This window comes from Melospiza georgiana, chromosome 1 (assembly GCF_028018845.1).
Source record: "Melospiza georgiana isolate bMelGeo1 chromosome 1, bMelGeo1.pri, whole genome shotgun sequence".
Lineage (NCBI taxonomy): Eukaryota > Metazoa > Chordata > Aves > Passeriformes > Passerellidae > Melospiza > Melospiza georgiana.
This window is the reverse complement of record NC_080430.1, coordinates 16,446,766-16,466,741: the sequence shown is the minus strand read 5'-3', so window position 1 is coordinate 16,466,741 and position 19,976 is coordinate 16,446,766. Positions and strand designations below refer to the sequence as shown.

The window sequence follows — 19,976 nt, the reverse complement described above, 5'->3', positions numbered from 1 at the left end:
CCAGATTTCTTAAATATTGTGCTTTTTTATGTTTTCCTCATTGTTTTTCTAGGTTTGTTTCTGAGTTTGCTGGAGCAGCAGAGTTAGCAAATGTCTATCAGTTAGCAAATGTCTATCAGTAGCAAAAACAGAGAAAAGGAAATTATGTTCTGTCCTGCTCATCTCATTTTTATGTTTCAAATATACCTATTCACTCCCAAATGTGGAAAAACCCACAAAGAATGTTTTTTTATTAAGATATATAATAAGTAATTCACATTTGTGTATAAATGCCACAATACAAGTTAGGTAATGTGCTCTACCTATTTTTTTTTCTGCTGTGTTTATTTCACATAATTATGTTCTTCTGGATGGTGTGTTCGTGCCAGCTGTGCCCCTTGAATAACATAGGGAGGAGTTTAGAGCTCATCTAGTTAAGTTGTTTGAGTATATTCCTCAGACACCTGCTGCTGACAGATTAACACAGACTTCATTTTAAAAACGGTTCATTTGAAAGAATGCTGTTTCTGCTTACTTTAATACAAGAAATAATATGATCCTCTTCAAATTTAAGTAGTATAAAGTTCACCTCATACTGCCTAGACATTGTCAATAATAATGATTGCAGTTTTTGTCTAGTCCTTTTGAGAGTGTTTACTTAACTAGAGAAATAAAATTAGACACTTAGGCAATCAAATAATTGTAAAATAGATTTTGAGTTTGTAAACATAACTACAGCTTTTGTGAAGAGGATTTTTTATAGTAAGGTAGTTCCAGGAAAGACCAGTTGAATTTGATGTATTTAAGAATTACTTAATGGGAAGAGGGATGAATTGTCTTGTCACCTATTGTGCTGTAGATGCTTGAAAGCCCTGTTGCACAATACCTTTATTAAGCTGAGCTAAGCTTTGTTAAGCTGAGCTGGGCCAGCCTAAAATAAAGCTGTGAATCTGTTTTTTTTAAAACCACACCACTATATATATTAATTCTTAGGTCAATCCTTGCTTGCCATCTTTGCTTCCTCCCAGAGCTGTGGGCCAGCATTCCTTTATTAGTGAAGAATTTCTGTGTGACAGAAAGTAATAAAGTAATTTGACTTGCCTTTTTTTTTTATTTTAGTATTACCAGCATCTCTCAAAAACAATTCCCAGCTGAAAATTAAATAGGCATGAAATTAAAATTATACTTGTTGCATATCTGTACTCTAATAAATACACATGGCATAGTATGTCCAAAACAGCAAATGTATTTTTTCTAAACCTAATAATGTCTCAAGTTATATAAAAGTGTAGTGACCAATTGCTGCTTTTAATACTAAATGTTTTCAAGTTAGGTTTCTCATTTGTGGTGAAGAAATAACATGACCAGGAAAAAAGGAATAATCTTTCTGAAAACAGAAGTATTCCACAATTCTTTATAGTCAGATCAGTCAATATCTAAATTTTAGGTGAAATAAGGCTTTCTCTGTTTTACTGACACATGGACATAGCTATAGTCTTAGAAGAAAAGAAAGTTCTCTTCAAATAGCAAATATTAGTAGCACTCAAGGAATTGAAGTATTGAAGGGGATGTTGGTTCTTCTATTGTGTTTGATGTATCTTAAGAATTTGAGATAATCTGACCTACAGTTACTATTTTTAAGACGCATTTAAGAAGGTCAATATATGGTGCCTTTTTTTCCTTGCCTTATTTTAATGTGGTTAGACATTGTTTCTGCCACAGCTTTCTGATTAAGGATATAATTGTGCTATGTGTGACAATCCTTTTTGCAGGATTGCAGTAATGTTTTTTAACAGAGACTCCCTTTTTTTAGTACTTCTACAACACCCTGTACTTATTGAATTGCTGTCAATAGTGTATGCTCAGTTGAGATGGAGGAAACTTGAGATGGGATGAAGTTCACAAGTATTTGTCATTGTGTGTCACTACCTATGTGTGTAAAAACTTCTGGTTTCACCTTCCTTATTCTAAGCCTAGTAATGGAAACATTCAGTGCAGGTTCATTTGTAAGTAATATTGCCTTCACAGGGTCTTCTGTTTAAACTTTCTTGTCCTCAAGGCACTATCCTCAAAACATCAAAAGAAATTTGACAGTTGCTAAATGACCTGGCCTTGTTTTTAGTTAACCTTATTTTTGCTCAGGGGATTTTGTTAGGGAGATTAAGTTGTCATATCTTAGTTAACTGTTTGGAGCTTCTGAGTGGGTGTGTTAATTTGGTGCTGGAGACACAGAGAAAAAGGGGAAATAGTCTCAGAGCTGTGTTTGGGCAACTGCTTTTTTTTTTCCTTTATAAGCAGAAATTGTTTTGCATGACCCCTGATTTTAATCAGACTACAGTTCATGATGACTAGGTTATGGTGTGTCAGTCTTTCACAGTCTTACTCTGCTGGTGTAGTCTAAAAATACTGAAATATACAGTTTTTGTGAAGTGTCTGCATTTGAGAAATTCCCATCTGAGTTGTGTTGATAAATATCAGCGGTTCTTCCAATGTTTTGTGTTCTTTAGGAAGCTCCTTGAATGAAAAGTAAAATTTATAATGCTTGCCCCCCTCCCCCTCCTGCAATGTTAAAGGAATTGTTATTCACTTCAGTATCCCTTGGGCCTAATTTTCATGAAGCATTTGAGTATGTGCCTGTTGCCCCAGATGACTAATGTATTTTTTTTTTAATGTCTTGTCTAGTTTTTCTTGGCTTTTGAGGGGAAAAAACTTCTAAATTTGGAACTATCTACTGACAATTAATGTGAATCAAGAATACAGTCTCAGTCTTCTGCTTAATTTTAGTTGATGAGTTTTGTGGACATGTTGCTGGAGGTTGGAGAGTGTGTTGTGGTGCTGTTAGACTTCCATCACTGAGCTTGACTCTCAGTGCTGTGTTACAGTGTGCTCATGGCAGGCTCATTTGGGTTTTGTGGTGTTGCTGAGCAGCTCTTTGAAGGGGGAAGTTCAATCTGTTGTCCATTTACTGAGCTGATCCATATGGAGTTCAGATAACATGGTTATTAGTTTGTGGTAAGGATCCTAGCTGTCAGTTTAACACATCTGGTTTTGCATATAATAATTAAAAGTCTCTGTATGAACTGTTAGTTGAGGTTGGAAGAAGCTCTGTAGGGCAGTCTCTGACACTGTATTAGAGATGGAAATGTTTTGGGAGCCACAGTCCAGAGCAAAGCAGAGTTTGGCTTTATTCTAACCTGCCTCCTTTCTTTTTAGAGCAATGTCCCACTCCTTGTACAAATACAGTCATGTTAATTAGTGTTGCAGTTCAAACTTCAAACTGGCATTAGTGATATTGAACAAGGATTTTGTTTTTTTATTAAACATGCTGAAATCTTCTGGTGTCATGAGCCAGAGAGTTGGGAATATGACTGTTGCTGAAATTCATGGTACTCACTCACATTTTCCATGGGTGAAGCTGCTTAAGCTGCTTTTTTCAAGTCGATTCATCTCAAATGAAGTGAGTGTCTTAGTAGATCAGTAGTGTTGAGGATGCTGCTAGCATTTTTTATTTTATTAGGTGACCTGAATCTAAAGTTCCCTATAGGGAGGAAATCACAAATGTTAATCTGAAGAACTTGTCTACCCATAGTTTTTAATTCCACATAAATCCACTTTGCACATTATAATTTTAGTAACATTTAAGTCTTATCAGAAATGTTTAGAAGCTGGTTGGAATTTGCCTTAATTATTGAGAAACAGGCAAATTCTTTCAAGTGATACTGTTTACCCCACTTAAAAGTAAAGAATAAACATCTTTATGGGTGATGGTAAAATTATTTATCCAGTCTTTGTTTATTGTTATTTCAGTAGTTGAGATATGAAGGAAACTGTCGTATACTGATTTTCTTTGAAGAAGAAAATCAGTAGGAATTATGTCTGGAGTGTGCTGAAAATCCATTTTTCATCCCTTAGGCTTTTTTCAGCTCTATAATTTGTGACGTTTGAGTATTGGATCATACAGAAACTCACTGCATTCAGTGGACCTTGTTAATGAACCTGATAATTTTCAAAGTTGTGTCTTAAGTTGAAAAGTGATTTCTCATTGCTGCTGGGAGGTGGACTGAGGGGAGAAGGAAAACAGCCCCAAAATTATCAAAATTATTTAAATATTAAGCTGTAGCTGTAACAAGGAAAGGAGCAAATTATAGGATGGTTGTATAAAAAGAAGTTTATCTGCTCTCTCAGTGAGGAGAGCCCAAGCTGTTTTACTCATTTAGGCTGAAGTACAACCCTAGGAAAGCAGTTAGCTGCTAGAGTAGTAAATCCCTGAATTGTTATTTGAAAACAAAGTTTGAGTTTAGTTTAAGGTATTTTATTAACTTTTGCTTTACTTTTTGGTGGGCAGGCATAACTTGGTGTTCTTTCTAGAGCAGTTTGGTCTGTTTGCCCTAAAATTAAAGCTTCAATTTCTGAAATAAATTGAGTATAGCTAATTAAAATAGAAAAGTAAGCAGCAAATAGCAAAATAAAATTTACTGTACATAATGCAATGTGTAAGATTTAACTTTCTTTTTCATTTTCTAATTACTAATTACTAATTACTAATAATCAGTAATTACTAATTACTAATAATCAGTAATGCCTTTGCATTTGCTGAGTGTTGCATTAGTAAAATGGCTCCTTGACTTTCATTAGTTTACTGCTCCTCACTTTTCCTTCTCAAGGTGTCACTTTCTTACTACCATTTTAAAAAAAAAAATTCCATTATGAATAAAACTATATGTTTACAGTATCACTTTCATCCACATTTGGTCATTTGTGCCACTCCATGTATGTGTGACTCCTGGTCTGTTTATAGCAATGATTTTGGCTGATGTCTGTGAAATTCTGTGTGAGTGGTAACTTGGGGAAAAAGGAACTTCTTTACGTTGGAATGCTTGCCCTGTGAGTTGGATATTGTAAAACAGCACAGACTTTGCTGTGCTGGATTGGTACTGTGGCAGGACAGAGGGGTAGGGAATGAAATGAGGCTTTGTAAGTTTTTTTGCTCAATAGAGCTACTTCTTGACTGGTATACAACATTTATTTGTGGGGGGGCATAATGACTATGTAGTTGGGCAGTACCATGATCAGGCTAGATTTTCTTTCTTTGGCAAAGCATTGCTCATTCAACTTAGTAGGTTATGAATTTCTGGAAAATGTTACTGCACAGTTGGTGTATTCTCTGAGGCCACTTCTCTGCTAGGAAAATTGCAAGTTTTTATGCTTTTGGTTGCGTGTGGAAGGCAGCCATGTTTATTTCAATACACTAGGCCACATAAAAATGCAGTGAAGAAAAATTGTTTTGTCTTATTACTTTTACATTTGGCAAATCAAAATGACCATGATAGGCTGTTCTGTTAGTGCTGGCATGTTGGGTACTGTGTTCCTATTGTGTTGTTTTATTTCCTCCCATATGCAGTACTTTGGAAAGTGTTCTGCACAAAGATTTGCATTGAAGTAACAAAGCCAGTTAAAATACACTTTAGACATTTTAGTTTAGACTTATCCTAGATAAATTTCTATAATTTTTACCTTTGAAGAAGTCTATTTAATTAGTTATCCCCATATAATATCACCACCATAAACTAATCTTACTGTCAAGTTTTCTCTGTTAACAACTAATTGGTATCTGTCACTTGGTAGTATTTGTTCTTTTGAGGAGGTTCAGATTCTGATAGTATCTAGTTTAATGAATTTGATTGCATGTTAACTGAAAGGTGGAACATGGAGTCATAGAAAGTATGCATGGAGTTGTCACAAAGGTAATGACCTTCCTTGACCTTCCTTTTCTGCTGCCTAGTGTTTCTTTCCACATGCCCAGTATGTGGGCACAGAAACAGTGACTCTCCTAAAACCCTTCCTGACTCCCAGTTCCCTCTAGAGGGGCTGGAGGAGCAGACCAGCACTGAGTTCTAGCTGGTGAGCACTTGTAAACTTCCTTTACTTTATATCTACACTGGCACTTTTCAGTATGGACAAAATGAGAGTTAGGATATTAACAAGGTATTTTTGTGGCTATAAAGAAAACATAAATGCTCTGTCAGCAGTGAACTGTGTAAAGTTAACTGTCGTGTGGTACTACAGTATGTATACTGCAATTCTAATATCTCTCTGTTCCCATGTGTGCATTTCAGTAGAAGACTTTATGATTCTGATACTGTGTGATGTTATGAACCAAAAAAGAGTTCATTAGGCTGAGATACTTGGATGCCAGAGGATGGTGGGTAATGCACAGTCATGTATTAGATAATTCTAAACAAATGGCAAGAAAATTCATTTTAGGTGCTTTCAGGTGGATGTTGTAATTGCCAGTGTAGGTATACAGGGTTTGGAGAGGAAGGAGTTTTGGTTGGGTCTTGAAGATGGCAGGGGAGAAGGGAGGGGAAACCAGGTGCTGCTTTATTAGAGAAGTCTGATCTTTAGTTAACTCAAATTTTGAACTTCTTATACTTTCGGAATTGAAGTGGTGTTAATGGAGATGCTAATTAACTGTGATAATTGCTAAGGACAGTTGACTATATTGGAAAATGGAGTATTCTTATTTCAGCCTATTAAATCTGTTTTTGAAGTCCAGGATAGTTTTGAACTTTTGTTGCCGTTCAAAGTGTCTTGGATTCAGCAGTTGGGATATGGAAACAACTTACAAAAACATTAAAATGAGTCCCAGTCTAACAGAATCTCAAATCTGCAGTAGGCATTAAGTCAATTTTGAATTGGTTCCCAGACCTTTGCTCTTTGTGGTTTCTGGTGATTTTCATGCATTAGTAAGGAAGATGTGATTTTTGTTGGAAAGGTTAGGAGATAGCTGTGATATTTTAACCTTGACTCTGACTTGCCCTATGACTTGTTAATCACTAGGGAAGACTTGCTCACACAGTTGCACCACTACAGTTTTATATAACTGTAGGGCTGATGCCCTTGTTGGCCATCTTCCAGTTAGGAGTAGCTCTTTCCAGATTCAACTGCTTTCAAAATAATGATTAAACTGAGGAGACTCACTGTAATTGTGCAGTAAACATTTCCATGGGGAGTTCTGAAACCCAACTGGAGTATTTATAACACGATATGAATTTCCTTATGGTGCATCAAAGATATAGATCAGCAATTCCTAAATCTGAAAATACGCTAATAAGGAGTGCAAAACCAAGTCTTCATTCCTCTTTCCTGAGGAAAGTGTAGCCAGTAATGAAGGTCTAACTGTAAGAGGAGAAGGTGAGAAGTTGCCATGAGGAGCTGTCTCAAGGGACAGTAGTGTGCTCTCTCCCTTATCAGGCCTGTTTCTGGAGTCTGGACTAGTCTTGGCAATCTTGTTCTCATGATCAGCTTTGCCAGGCATGCAGCTGGGAGATGCAGAGCTGGTGGCAAGTCACAGCCACCTTGCAATTGCTTGGGGTTAGGCTTTGCAAATTATCATTCAAGTGAGGGGAACCTCCCTGTTTTTAGAGGTAGACCTCTGCTTGTGGGTTGCTTTCTGGCCTTTTAAACATCCTCAACAACTTTCCCAGACAACTTGAGCTGGCATTGCTTGGCTGGATTGTGAGATTCCTCGGTGAGAGCTGTGCATGGATTTGACCACATACTAAAACCTTGCTGTCTCAGTATAAAAAGGTAATTTGGTAATATGGTTGTCATGTGTACATACAGTGTTTAAGCCCTTGACTTGTTTGAAGTGCCTAAAATTCTTGTTCCCCAGAGTATCATCTGCTTTGGTCTTGTAAGCTTTTCAACAGCAAACAGCAGTTCAGCAGTCCTTTTGTATGCTCATTCCTGAAGTTTGAGTACACATCCAAACATAAAGTGTTATTATGTGTAAAACAGAATGGAGGTCTGGGTGGTGAGCCCACACCTGTAATTACCCTGCACCATCAGCATGCATTTGTGGCCAGCTCTGTAAAGGCCCATGTCACTTGTCCTGGTGACATGAGGCAGTTGCTGTTGCAGCCACGATGAGTTTTTGTGCAGCTGAGGCCAGCTGAGGCAGGACAGGGTTCCTGATGGATGGAGCATGTGGGTGGACACTCTGGGGGAACTGCAGCTCAGAGAGGCCCAGGGGCCCCTCCTGGAGGAGCTGCTGCCTGGTAGTGTTTGCCTATCGGGGCCAGCTGCAGGTGGGTGTGACTTGCTGCAGCTGCTCTGATACTCCTGCAGAGCCCTTGGTGTTCAGTTCTGGGGCTGGGCACTGCCTGAAATGGGGGCATGCTGCTGAGCTGATACACCATGTGGGGTTTGGAAGTCTGCACAGTGAATTTGAGGGATTTGTTGGTGGGCTGGATAGAATTGGCTTCACAATATTTTATTGATATAATAGGTATGTTGTTGGCTCTTTCTCATGTTTGGGAGATGCCTGTTAGATTTAGGTGTAAACACACCTGGCGGTGTATTTAGGCCACTACAGTGTTTTAAAACCACCATGTATGTGTTGAGCATGCTGAACAAAATGTAGTGATAATGCAACTGTGGTACAAGATTCTTTATTAATTAATTTACAGGTAAATTAAATTGCATTGGTGCTTTCTGATGTTCTGAAGGGAGTGTTCAAACAAAGCCATCTGGTAAATTTTCATCTCATTTTTTTCCTTGAAAAAGGGAGATGATTTTACCTCTTAGCAGAAATTAATTAAAATATGTCTGTGTTGAACAACCAACAAAAGCACATGAAAAAAATTTAATGATTTTTACCTCAGTAGAATGATGTAGTAAATAAATACTAAAAGAATGGTTAATACGAAAATATTAAACAGCTATTTCATTACATGATCAGTGTCTAAAAAAATAGAAGTGTTGGTGTAACTGGAGCACAGCCTCGTAATTATGATATACTGCTTGTATCTTGGAGGGGAATCAAATGCATCAGTACATGGGGTGTTGTTGTTAGGCATGTGCATCACAAGTGTGTCATGGTTGTAAGTATTGCTTTGACAAGCCTAACTTTCCCCCATGCTCAGTCATTCTGCCTGGCTCTGAACATACAAGATACTTCTGGTGCAGGATTATGATCTAGCTTTTGAAAAGCTGTATTTGAGTATGAGACTTACTCTGTTATCCTTACTTTTTTCCCCTTATATCTTTACAGAGAATAACGTACAGCTTTAGACAACATAATGTAGGGAAAGGTTTTGAGGTAGTGCTGGTTCAGGTTGCAGTAACTCGTGTTTGTGCAAATTGACCTTTAACCTTTGTAGGGTACTAAATAGTTTGGTGGTGGTGTACCTCTTTTTGCTTTTGTGATGGACTGTCTTTCTAACCTGCAGGGTTAAAGGTGGGGAGAAAGAAGTTTAAAATAGCAATTTTGTCACTGCTTGTGTAGTTAGAAGGCTAGGAAGACAGAATTTGCATTATAATGGCTCTCATTTTGCACCATACTGTGTCATTTAGTCGTGTTCAGTCTCTGTAGCTCTCGGAAGACTTGGAAACAATTATTTTTTTATGACTCCATTCACTCCTACCTATCAGTCCTTTACTGTTCTTTACTGTAATTGCCCATAAGATAAAGTCTTTGCCATTTTCAAATCACTTTGACTTCTTATTTACTCTGAATACTAGATTGCTGTGCAACTTGTGAGGCTGGTGGTACTTCATGTAGTACCTCTGGGTATTGAGAAACTTCTCAGTAGTGAAAATAAAAGCTGGGAGAGTGTTATATTTGCAATATCTTGTTTTTTCCCTGAAATGTGTAAGAAAATTACTTAGTTTGGTGTGGTTTATGTGAACATTTGGAACTCTTAGAAAATCCCATCAAGAATAATGGAAGAGTTTTTTCTTGCTTAGAAATCTTAGAGAAATGGGAGGCCTTAAGAGCAGGAAATTTAAAAGAAGGTTGCAGTGTGGAATGAGTATTCTTGTTTAAGAATACTTGTTTATTCTTGTTCAGGTGACTTGAGCTTAGGCACAAATACAGATCTAAAAGATATTGAGAATTATCTCCTTTCTCGTTTCAGCTGTTGAAGTGTTTTCACATTGAGGAAAATCAAGTTGCTTTGAGGAGTAGTTGGTAGGGAGGCCAGAAGTAGGTGGCCATTTGGGAGGTGCTGCTTTTGGTGTTCTAGATGTCAGTACCTTTATTGCAGAGACAGGTGCTGGAAAATGTAGTCTGCTCAGTATGCATAAACAGAAAGAGTAACCTAGAACTAATAACAGGTAGTCTCAAATGAAAACAACAGCTTTAAGAAAACAGCATTGCTTCAGTAAACTTAAACCTGATTTTATGCATCTAACCATGTAGGCTGTTGATAAGCCTATTTAAATTTTCTGATCTAATGTTGAGGAGAAAATGTCTGTTAATTTCTGAATTGGTATGTTAGGACTCTTAAAAGCATCAAAATTATAAAGGCTGTTTGTTTGCTAGTAATGAAATCAAGTTTGAGAGTTAGACCAGTGAAGGGACCTACTGCATTACTCTAATTATAAAATCCAAGTGAGTTTTATGCTATGTGGAAAAGAAATGTGCATGTGATCTGTTGAAATACTTCTGCATCTGAACTATGGTTCACCTGGCTGTGATCCAGGTTTGGGACAACTTTCCTTCTCCCTTTCCCACTTCTTTGCCCTTCCACCTCCTCAGAATGCAGATGGTTGATTACTGTGAAATCAGACATGGTGAATAGTCTTTCTCTTTTCTTTCAGGGACCAGTTACTCTCCACAAGAAAATTCACACAACCACAGTGCTCTTCATAGTTCAAATTCCCATTCTTCTAATCCCAGCAATAATCCAAGCAAAACTTCTGATGCAGTGAGTATTTGTGATTGATTTTTATCAGTGTGTTGCCCTGTTCATACACACCATATTTTCATAATTTTGTCTAAGACAGGCAACATATACATGTACTTGAGTTTTCCAACATCAGTCTTTATTTTATAAACACTCTGTAAACTCAACCTGCAGTTATGTGTTTTAAAACTATTCTAATTGGTAATCATTAGAGCTTTGATTTGCCTGCTATTCATTTTAAAATATTAGATTGTTTAAATGACATAGAAACAGAAGTATTTTCCATGAACTTTGTGGTAAACTTAGAGTAGACAGTGTGATTTAACTTATTTGAAATGCATTACATATTGTGAATTTTAGTCACTTCAGTATCAAAATTTTAGTAGTTACAGTGATGGTATTAAAAAATTGCCCAAAACCAAAATTGCTAAATTTGTGATCGGTGGAAAAATGTTGGAAAGATAATAATTCTGAGGATGTTGTAAGGTGAAGGAAACTAATGTTATCAGTATTGACCTTACTGTATCCCACTAAAAGTACTACTAGATTTTGTTAAGGGGTGTGATGGGAATAAACCAGAGGAAACTCTTGGAGAATGCAGCAGGAGCATATTGGTCTTGTGTTCAAGCTGTTATTTAGGGGTGGTGGAAAGCAGTGATAAGGGTACATAAAAGGTGCCATGTATTTTTTAAAGCAGTGAAAGCTATTAAATTTGTATATGAAAATTCTCAAGTAGTCTTTTGTCCAACCCTGTTTTGTTTTAAAGGCTTATGACTCTGCGGATGACTGGTCTGAGCACATCAGCTCTTCAGGCAAAAAGTACTACTACAACTGCCGGACAGAAGTTTCACAGTGGGAGAAACCAAAAGAGTGGCTGGAAAGGTATATGTTTGTATTTGTTTTAATTGTATAAAGAACAAATACTCTTAAGCACATTTCAGAGCACTTGAGTTTATCTAATAGATTACTGCCATAAAAGATTGGGCTCTAAGTCTGCTGTGTTCCTACCCTTACCATGACCTCTGGCACCTCTTTTATCCCTTGACAATCCAGAGCCTGAGAGGGAAGCATGGTTGGTTTGTGTGGAGATGATTTGTTGGGGGAGTTTTGTTGTTTGGTTGGTTGGTTTTTGTTTTGTTCTGGGCTTTATTTGTTTGTTTTCGTTGGATTTTTGTTTTAGTTTTCTGGGTGAGTGTTGTTTTTAATGTTTTGTTTCAGGGTGGGTTTTTTGGGTGGTTTTTTATTTTGGACAAGATTAATGAGCTGAACTGGTACATTGTGGGCTTCAACAAGCACACATGTAAGGAGGCAGTGGCTGGAGTTTGCTAACCCCACCTGTAGCAGCAAGCTCTTACCAGTTTAATTCATCTCATGTAATTTATGGAAACTGTTTTATTATTAGATAATGTATGTTTTTACCTAACTTTTGTTTTCTTTTCTTCAGAGAGCAGAGACAAAAAGAAGCAAGCAAAATGTCAGTTAACAGTTTTCCAAAAGATAGGGATTACAGAAGAGAGGTGATGCAGGCGACAGCTGCCAGTGGGTTTGCCAGTGGAAGTATGTGGTTTTTTTACAGCAATATATTCTTGCCTTGTTTGCATGACTGTTTTCTTTTCAAACTTCAAAAACAATGAAAAATCCCTTTCCTTAGCTCTTTCTCTTGCCTTTTCATATATAAAAGCCAAATGGGTAGCACAGTTAACTCTCCCAAATGTGGTTTATTTAAATAACTTCATTAGTGCAACATATGCTTAATGCTTTTCATGGTTCTCCTCTTTTTTGTGGCTTTTACTGTCGAGTTTAATTATCTTCATGGGTAGTTACTTAAACAAGTTGCATCATCTGTAATTTAGTTGGACTGTTGTGATCATTGAGACCTGCTAATGTCATATTCTGACCTTAAAAATAAAGATTTCACATCTAAAAATAATAACCTATTTCAATGGATTTTGATATCAGGGTTTTCAGAGGTTTGTGTGTGTTATTGAGAGCATATTTTTGCCTCACCAATACTCTTGGCAAAATCTTCCCTGGACTGTAAATTTCTGTAACTTGCAGATTTTTATTCTGATAGCTAGCTTTAATCTCTGTCAGTTTTCTTCTGGTAGATAGTTGTACTGTGAGATCCTGTCTGTATCCTGATGTAGTTTGGATAAATTTGTAGTGTAGTTCTCAGGGTAGTTTAAAAGCAGAAGCCAAAGCATTATTCTTCACCCACGCTCTTGGGATTTGACAAGGTGATGTGTGAAGGGGTATTTTTCTGTGTACACTGAAACTTACTGTGCGTGCTAAAATATACTGGATGCTGCAAAAAGATAGCAGTCATGCATAATGCAGTGAGTATTTGTTTTGTGACAGGTGAAAATGTAAGAATCTATAAAAGAATTACTCTCTGTTTACTTGGTATGTTCCCTGAGTAGCATATTTCAGTCTATGATCATGTGACCAGTGCAGATGAGTCATTCATTTAATATATATAAATGCCTTGAATTAACTGTAAGTAAGCTTGTTGTAGTACTCAAGTGACATGAAGAGGAATTCTTTGAAGGCTAGAATGTGAAACTAATAAATGATACTTGATGTTCAGGGATTTTAATGAACAAAAGAAAAATGGCATAAATTACCTCTTCACACTAAATACAAGATGGAAATAATAGATCTTGATTTAGATCTTTTTAGAAGACTTCAAAAGTTAACTTGACTGTAACACTCGTTATAAAGCAGCCTTTCATCAAAATACAGTGCTTAACTGGAGCTCTAAATCAAGCAAAGGTCAGAGAAAATGCATTTTATCAGTGAGTAGAATTAGATCAGCATCAAAAAAGGCAAAATTTACTTGAAGCTTTTTTTAATCATAAGTTCAATCAGCTCTAGTTGTTGGTGTGCAGCTGTATTAATCAGTTACTGCAATCTTAGACTCGTTTCTAATTTAATCTCTTTTTTTTTTGTTGTTTTTGTTTTATTGCAATGTTACTTGGGGAATCCTGAAAAAAGTGGAAGACAAGCATTCCAGTGACACCAGCAGTATGCTCCCACAGAATATTTTATCTCAAACGAGCAGGCACAATGACAGAGACTACAGACTGCCAAGAGCAGAGACTCACAGTAGTTCTACTCCAGTACAGCATCCCATCAAAACAGTGGTTCATCCAACTGCTACCCCAAGCACTGTTCCTCCTAGTCCATTTTCTCTACAATCTGATCACCAGCCAAAGAAATCCTTTGATGCTAATGGAGCATCTACTTTATCAAAACTGTCTACATCCGCATCTTCCATCCCTGCACAGAAAACAGAGAGAAAAGGTATGTCTAATGGAATTCCCTCTAGTATTGAAATGATGCATTGCATTACATTGCTTCTTCAAAGTATGTTAGTACGAGAATTTAATGATTTTTTCCTTTTTGATCGTGTGTGCTTTTAGAACCTGATTACTGTTTTGATGTGTTTACTTTCCCCCAAACCCAACTTGCTGTGTCTTATACAACTTCAAATTTACACTGTGCTATTTACTATTTATGGCCTTATTCTGCAAATTAACATTTCAAATGAATTTTTGTAGAACATATTTTAATTCTTGTTTTCTCTCTTGTTGTTTTGGATCTTTGCCATTTATTTGAGTTGTCATGTAGTTACACAATTTGAAAGTCATTTTGGACCATTATGTTTTATGAACTGCTGTTATTGTTTGGAATGCCTGTGTCAAACCTTTCAATCAGCACAAGCACAGTTCTTACAGAAAGCAAGAGTTTTCTACATTTTTATAGGAGCTAATCTGTTTTGATCTGTATCTTGAGAAATAATTCTAAATCTCACAGTATGTGTTTCTGTTACCTGATAATACCTGGTAGATCCAGTTACAGTCGAGTGAAGATCAGGGCTCCACTGTGCATTGTTTATGACCTCTCAGATCTCTGTCTTTTAGTTAGATTTACTTCATTATTTGGGATGAAGAGCTCAAGAAGATTGTGAGAATGAGATGTGTGTCATTAATGATAGTGGGTTACTTTGGTGTAGTAGAGTTTTCAGAGTGCTACTGTGTAAGAAAATTCTATTTTGAGGGCTTTGGGAGGGAGAAAATGATTTTTGGTAATCATGTTGTGTTTTAATTTAAAATATTGTGTGCTTAATGTGTAATTGAATTCTCTTTTTTAAAGATGGCTTGTTGCCCTGTCCATACTTGCAAGTTGGCCTAGTTAAATAGTTTTAAAAAGAAGGCCAAAACAGACTCTGGTCTGACACTAGTCTTGTGCTCTGTGTTTGCTTTTGACTCTTCCACTTTTGTCTATTGAAGAGTTCCAACTTCTACACAGACTTAAGAACAGGTGGCCACACAAAATATTCGAACAATAGCATACACTGACAAATACTGTAGGGTAATTGTGCATGTAAAGAAATTTTTTAATGTTTTTTCTTGACACTTCGTGCATTTTCACATAACCTGTGTCATTAATACTGACAGTAAACTACAGAGGAACAGGTGATTTTCAGCAAGCCTTTTCCTGTTCAGCACAGTGAGGGACAGAGTAAGGTGTACTAGTTCAAGCATGGTTCTTGTACTGAGTGCAGTTACCTGCTTCAGTTAAGCCTCCATTTTCTGACTGCAGTTTGATGCACTTGTGCACGTCACAGTGAGAACATCCGTGTCAGGTGTTCTTTCCTTTAGTGTATCTACTTCATTTCCATTTCTATATTTAAAATACACTTAAACTCCCTCTTATTATTACTCAGTTCTGGCATGTTCTTGATTCCCATTTGGTGAGTGATCAGATTTCATACTGGGTATTCTTTTGCTGCTTTACTGCACATCTTCATTAATTGAAGAGATGACTCTTACAGAAATTGAAGGAACTTCCCATCCTGACAACTGCTATAGATGTTGGCAGAGAGTTCAAATATTTCTTACATACAACATTAATTTGAGGACATACAGCTGGGAATACTATTGAAAACAATCCCACAGGACAGTCTTGTAAATCTAGATGTTAGAATCCATGGATGGTTCCATATTAAATAATTTACTGAATTTCTGTATTCTTAGATAGGTATTTTTTAAATTTTATATGGGTTAAATGAATAGATTCTCTGTAATAATCATGCCTCGTTGATCTGTTTCATGGCTTGATTGTGAGCAAATACTGTACTGAGTTTCAGAAAAGGGTTAATTACAGAAAGTTAGTAAATAATTGAAGAATTAGAGTAGGTAAATGCTGGGCTTGAAATTCTTACTGTAGAAAATGTGAGTTTTCACTCATTGCTTTACCTCTTGTACAAAAACAGAAGACTTCAGTGTGGGTGTTGTCATGATAAAAGCTCATCAAACAGTACATTCAGTTGACTTTCCTTTTTCTGGTGAATGTTGGACTGTCTTTTTAAGAAATTAAACCAGTAAATTTTCCATATCATTTTACATATCTAAATTTTAAAAAGGGAAGCAGCAGTGCTTTGGATGATTTACTGTTACTCATTCTCTCAGGTGTGACTGAACCTGTAGTACTGGAAGTATGCAGTTTATAAAATATTTTTTGTAGCTGTTATACAAATTGAAAGTACAGTAATTATCCTGAGACACTTGGTTCAAACAATCTTCTAAAAGTCTTTGCAGAACTGAAAAATAGTTTGAGAGGTTTATGTTTACAGTAGTAAAGCAAATAGCATTTGATCTTCTTTTTCTGTTCACTGACTATGCCATCCCTCTCTCTTTCTAAAAAGTGGTAAAACTATTTTTTTGCCTAAAAAAATAGGTTGGTCCAAATGACTGAATAATATGTACAGTAGTCCTTCCTTAAATGAATTCTTGCTTGTGAATGTGTTGCTGGCTGCCTTATGCCAGCATATATGTACCACTATTTTAATAGTTCTGATTTCAATGTGTATTTTTTTAAGCAGTAATAGTTTTGAACAGAAGAACAACAGAAAAACACAAAACCCAACGACAATGCTTTTTTCAGCTCAATCTCTTTTGCTGCAGGGGTATGTTGTAGTCCCACAAGGAGATTGAATAAAATCCCTGGCTGAACTATAGCTCAGCTGTTAGCAGTAGTCCTCTGCCCTCAATGGCTGGCAGTAGTGGAGAGTTCCTGGGGAACTATTTGACCTCTACCCTTTGGTTTGAATGTTCCAGTCAGAATCTGCTGCTTCTGTTTGTGCTCACTGTGAGTGCTTTATGCAGGTAAAGTGTGGGGTTGCTTTTCCTACTTTTTGGCTGCTTTATCTGTAGGGCACATCACATTTTCCTATTTCTAATTCAGAATGAAATGTTGTATTGTCCATATCTTAACAGTGTGTCTTTCTGTAGGATGCTGCTTCTCACACCTTTCCTCCAAGTCCCATCAAGGCAGCACTTCTGTTTCTGGTGCAGCAGTCCTCTAAAACTTTTATGAGAGCACAGCAAGCTGACCAGTGCAATGCTGGGTGGGCTGTGACTCCAGTGCTTCTTTTCCTTTTCTCACCCTTGTGGTTTTCTTGTAACACTTGCTAGCTTTAGTGGTCAGTTATTAACATTGCTTCTGGTATTGTTGCATCTTCTTTGGCTGAGTTTTGCAGTTCCAAGTGTATTACTCAATTCCTATGTCGGTTAGAAAAAGTTACATGTGAGAATATAAGTTTCTTCCAATACTTTCTACTTGTTTGATGAACATTGCTGTTAAATTTATTTTGATAGCAGAGATAAAATACAGAAAAAAAAACAGTTTTAAGACTGGAGTAATCCAAATGTGAGAAATAGGGATTTTTTTTTTTGTATTTTAGGTAATTTGAGTATTTTTGAGACTCTATTTGCTATTGTTACTATAGTTTCATTTGGCCAAATGTGTTTACAGAATGCATTGCTTTTAAATATTTATGTATTTTGCCTGTGGCTTACAGTCCTTAGTAGATCAGAACTGAACTGTAAAACAGATAAATGTGATGTCAGTGCTCAGAGAGCTTAGTTGGTGGTCTGTACACTCCAGGTGCTTCAGCACAGAAAATGTGTTATGATTCTTAAACATGAGCAGAAAATGAGGCAGTTCTGTTAGCTGTTCTGGGTAGTAGTTTTTAATCAGTAAAGCAGAGATGAGGTTTAGAGGGCGACAGGATACAAATTTCTGAGAATTTTGTGCTGTAGTTTTTCTCCTACTGAGAGCGCACTGTGAGAGCACTAGTTCCTAATAGTTGCTAGCAGTGCAAAGATAACAGCTCAAGCTCACAAGAGAGTGAGGTAATGTTTCCAAAGGACTTTGGATGCATTTGTTTTGTTTTAAATGGGATAAAAATTACATCAGTAGTAAGAGCTATAGGAACACTCAAAGGGTCATTTTAATAATTTAGGAATCATCCAGTCAGCAGTAGTTGGTAATTTCCATGTCATTAAAAGTAAGTCTTTGTTGCTATAAATCAGAGTAAGAACAAGCTAATATATAGCATTAATTTAAAGCTAGTCATGCAGGGAGTGCAAGCATGTTAGCTGTCAGAAAGAGGGCTGTAAAGTCAACTCCTTTCTTCACAAAAACGTCATTTCCCAGTTTTGTTCTTTTTTCCCCATCCACTTCACTGTCACGCTCATGTGCCTGATGAGCTCTGCACACCCTGGTCAGGAGGGAGAGTGAGCAAGTTCCAGGTGCTCACAGGGCTCCACAGACACAGCAGAGGTGTGGGACTGGCAGTGTCAAACCTCTGCACTCAAGCAGAGTAGCTGAACAGTCAGAAGGCTTCAGTTTCCACCCCCTTGCATTCAAGTCTTGTAGGCTCAGGGTTGCCTTTCACCATGTCAGTCCTGGCAGATCAGCTGTTTGCTTAGGTGCAAAAATTCTTGTCATGATGGGCAGAGATTGGTGATGGCAAGATTCTGTAGTGTGTTTATGTACTGACTCAAACTGAGAAGTTAAGGGTGCTTAGAAAAAAAACTGAGGATCATTTTGGCACAACTGCTGAAAATGATCTGTTTTGTGTTTTTTTTTCTGAAAGGATTGTTAGGCCATTATTTAATAACAATTTAATAACCATTTATTTGGCCATTATTTAATAACCCATTATGGGTTGTTAAAAAATTCCCACTGCTTGGAAGAATCACACCAGAATGTTCCCATTGTGTCTTGACTTGGTGTTTCTACTTCAGCAAAAACTTTGGCAAACCTCTTCACAAAACTTAAAACAGAATCTTGTGTCATACAGGTTCTTGTCATGTGAAATTCTGACTGATGACTTGGATTTTTTTTTTTGTCCAAAAGATGTGATTGTGGGTCACACTCGTAGCAGAGAGGGTTATGAATAGAAAGCTCTTCCCTAATCATTGTGGTTTTCAAAAATAATTTTTATTATAAAAAGGTTTTTTGCTGCTCCATTTTAATGTTGAATGAATTAATAGTTCTTCCCATTAAGGTAATGTCTATATCTAATGGTGTTTCTTTTTGCCATTCACTTACTTTGTTTTCCTCTGTGGGTTTATTTTGGTCATTTTTTTTTCCACGTGAATGAAGTTGATGGTCCAGAAAGTTGTTTAGTTCTATAATACAGGTCTGTGTGTAGGCTGCATCTAATAAACTGACTTGCAGAATTGTCAGAAAGCAAACTGTGTTTTCACGTTATTGCTACAAAGGGAATGGATTTTTAAAGTTTTTTTAAAAGTTCCAGATGTTGAGACTTTATTGTGCATAGCTTATAATGGAAAAATTGGTGCAAAGTCATGTTTTTAAAATCACAAAATCTTATTTTAAAAATTATCTAATTTTCTTTTTTTTTTCTTTAGTTATCCAGAGGAAGAGATAAAACAAATTTTATTTAATGAAGTTCTTACAACTTGAAGAGATTGCATATGCTGTATTCTAGTTTTAGTTTTAGGTTTTGTTTTTTATTATTTAAAAAACTTTCCTTGGAACTTGCATGATAAAAGATGAAGTTTTAGATGAGGTTAGAGTCATTTGCACAGCATTTGTTTTGAAATTGATGTTGACAGTGAAGAGGCTGCAGCCTTGCCCTGTTCCACTTCTTCAGCCATAGTCTGTGCTGTAAAGCCTGCAAAAGTCTCAAATTGTTATAAAGAATTTTTTTATAAGATGTGAATTAATTTTGCATTTTGTGTTGGTAGAATTCCAGTTGTCATTTCAAAATTAGTTTGATGCTTAATGATTCAGGTTAGGTTTATGAATGAGTGCCATGTAATACAAATTCTTATTTTGCAATACTAGTGTAGATTGCTTGTCAAGGACTTTGAATTGATGTTGACACAGGTGTATCAGAATTGTAAAACTACAGGATCTGAATTTGTGGAGATGTTTAACTTTTCTCAGCACACTGTGTTCATCTTGACTGTGTTTCGTGATGTTTGA

The 19,976-nt window shown here is 36.6% G+C and overlaps 1 protein-coding gene across 1 annotated transcript in view; it reads left to right on the top strand.

The window, feature by feature from the left end:
* The window catches only part of WAC (WW domain containing adaptor with coiled-coil), a 52,803-nt gene that overhangs the window by 9,162 nt on the left and 23,665 nt on the right, over positions 1-19,976 (top strand). The window contains exons 4-7 of the mRNA XM_058020585.1: positions 10,585-10,691; positions 11,437-11,552; positions 12,115-12,227; positions 13,665-13,973. Of these exons, the coding sequence (XP_057876568.1) occupies positions 10,585-10,691; positions 11,437-11,552; positions 12,115-12,227; positions 13,665-13,973 (645 nt within the window). The remainder of the gene's footprint in view (positions 1-10,584; positions 10,692-11,436; positions 11,553-12,114; positions 12,228-13,664; positions 13,974-19,976) is intronic.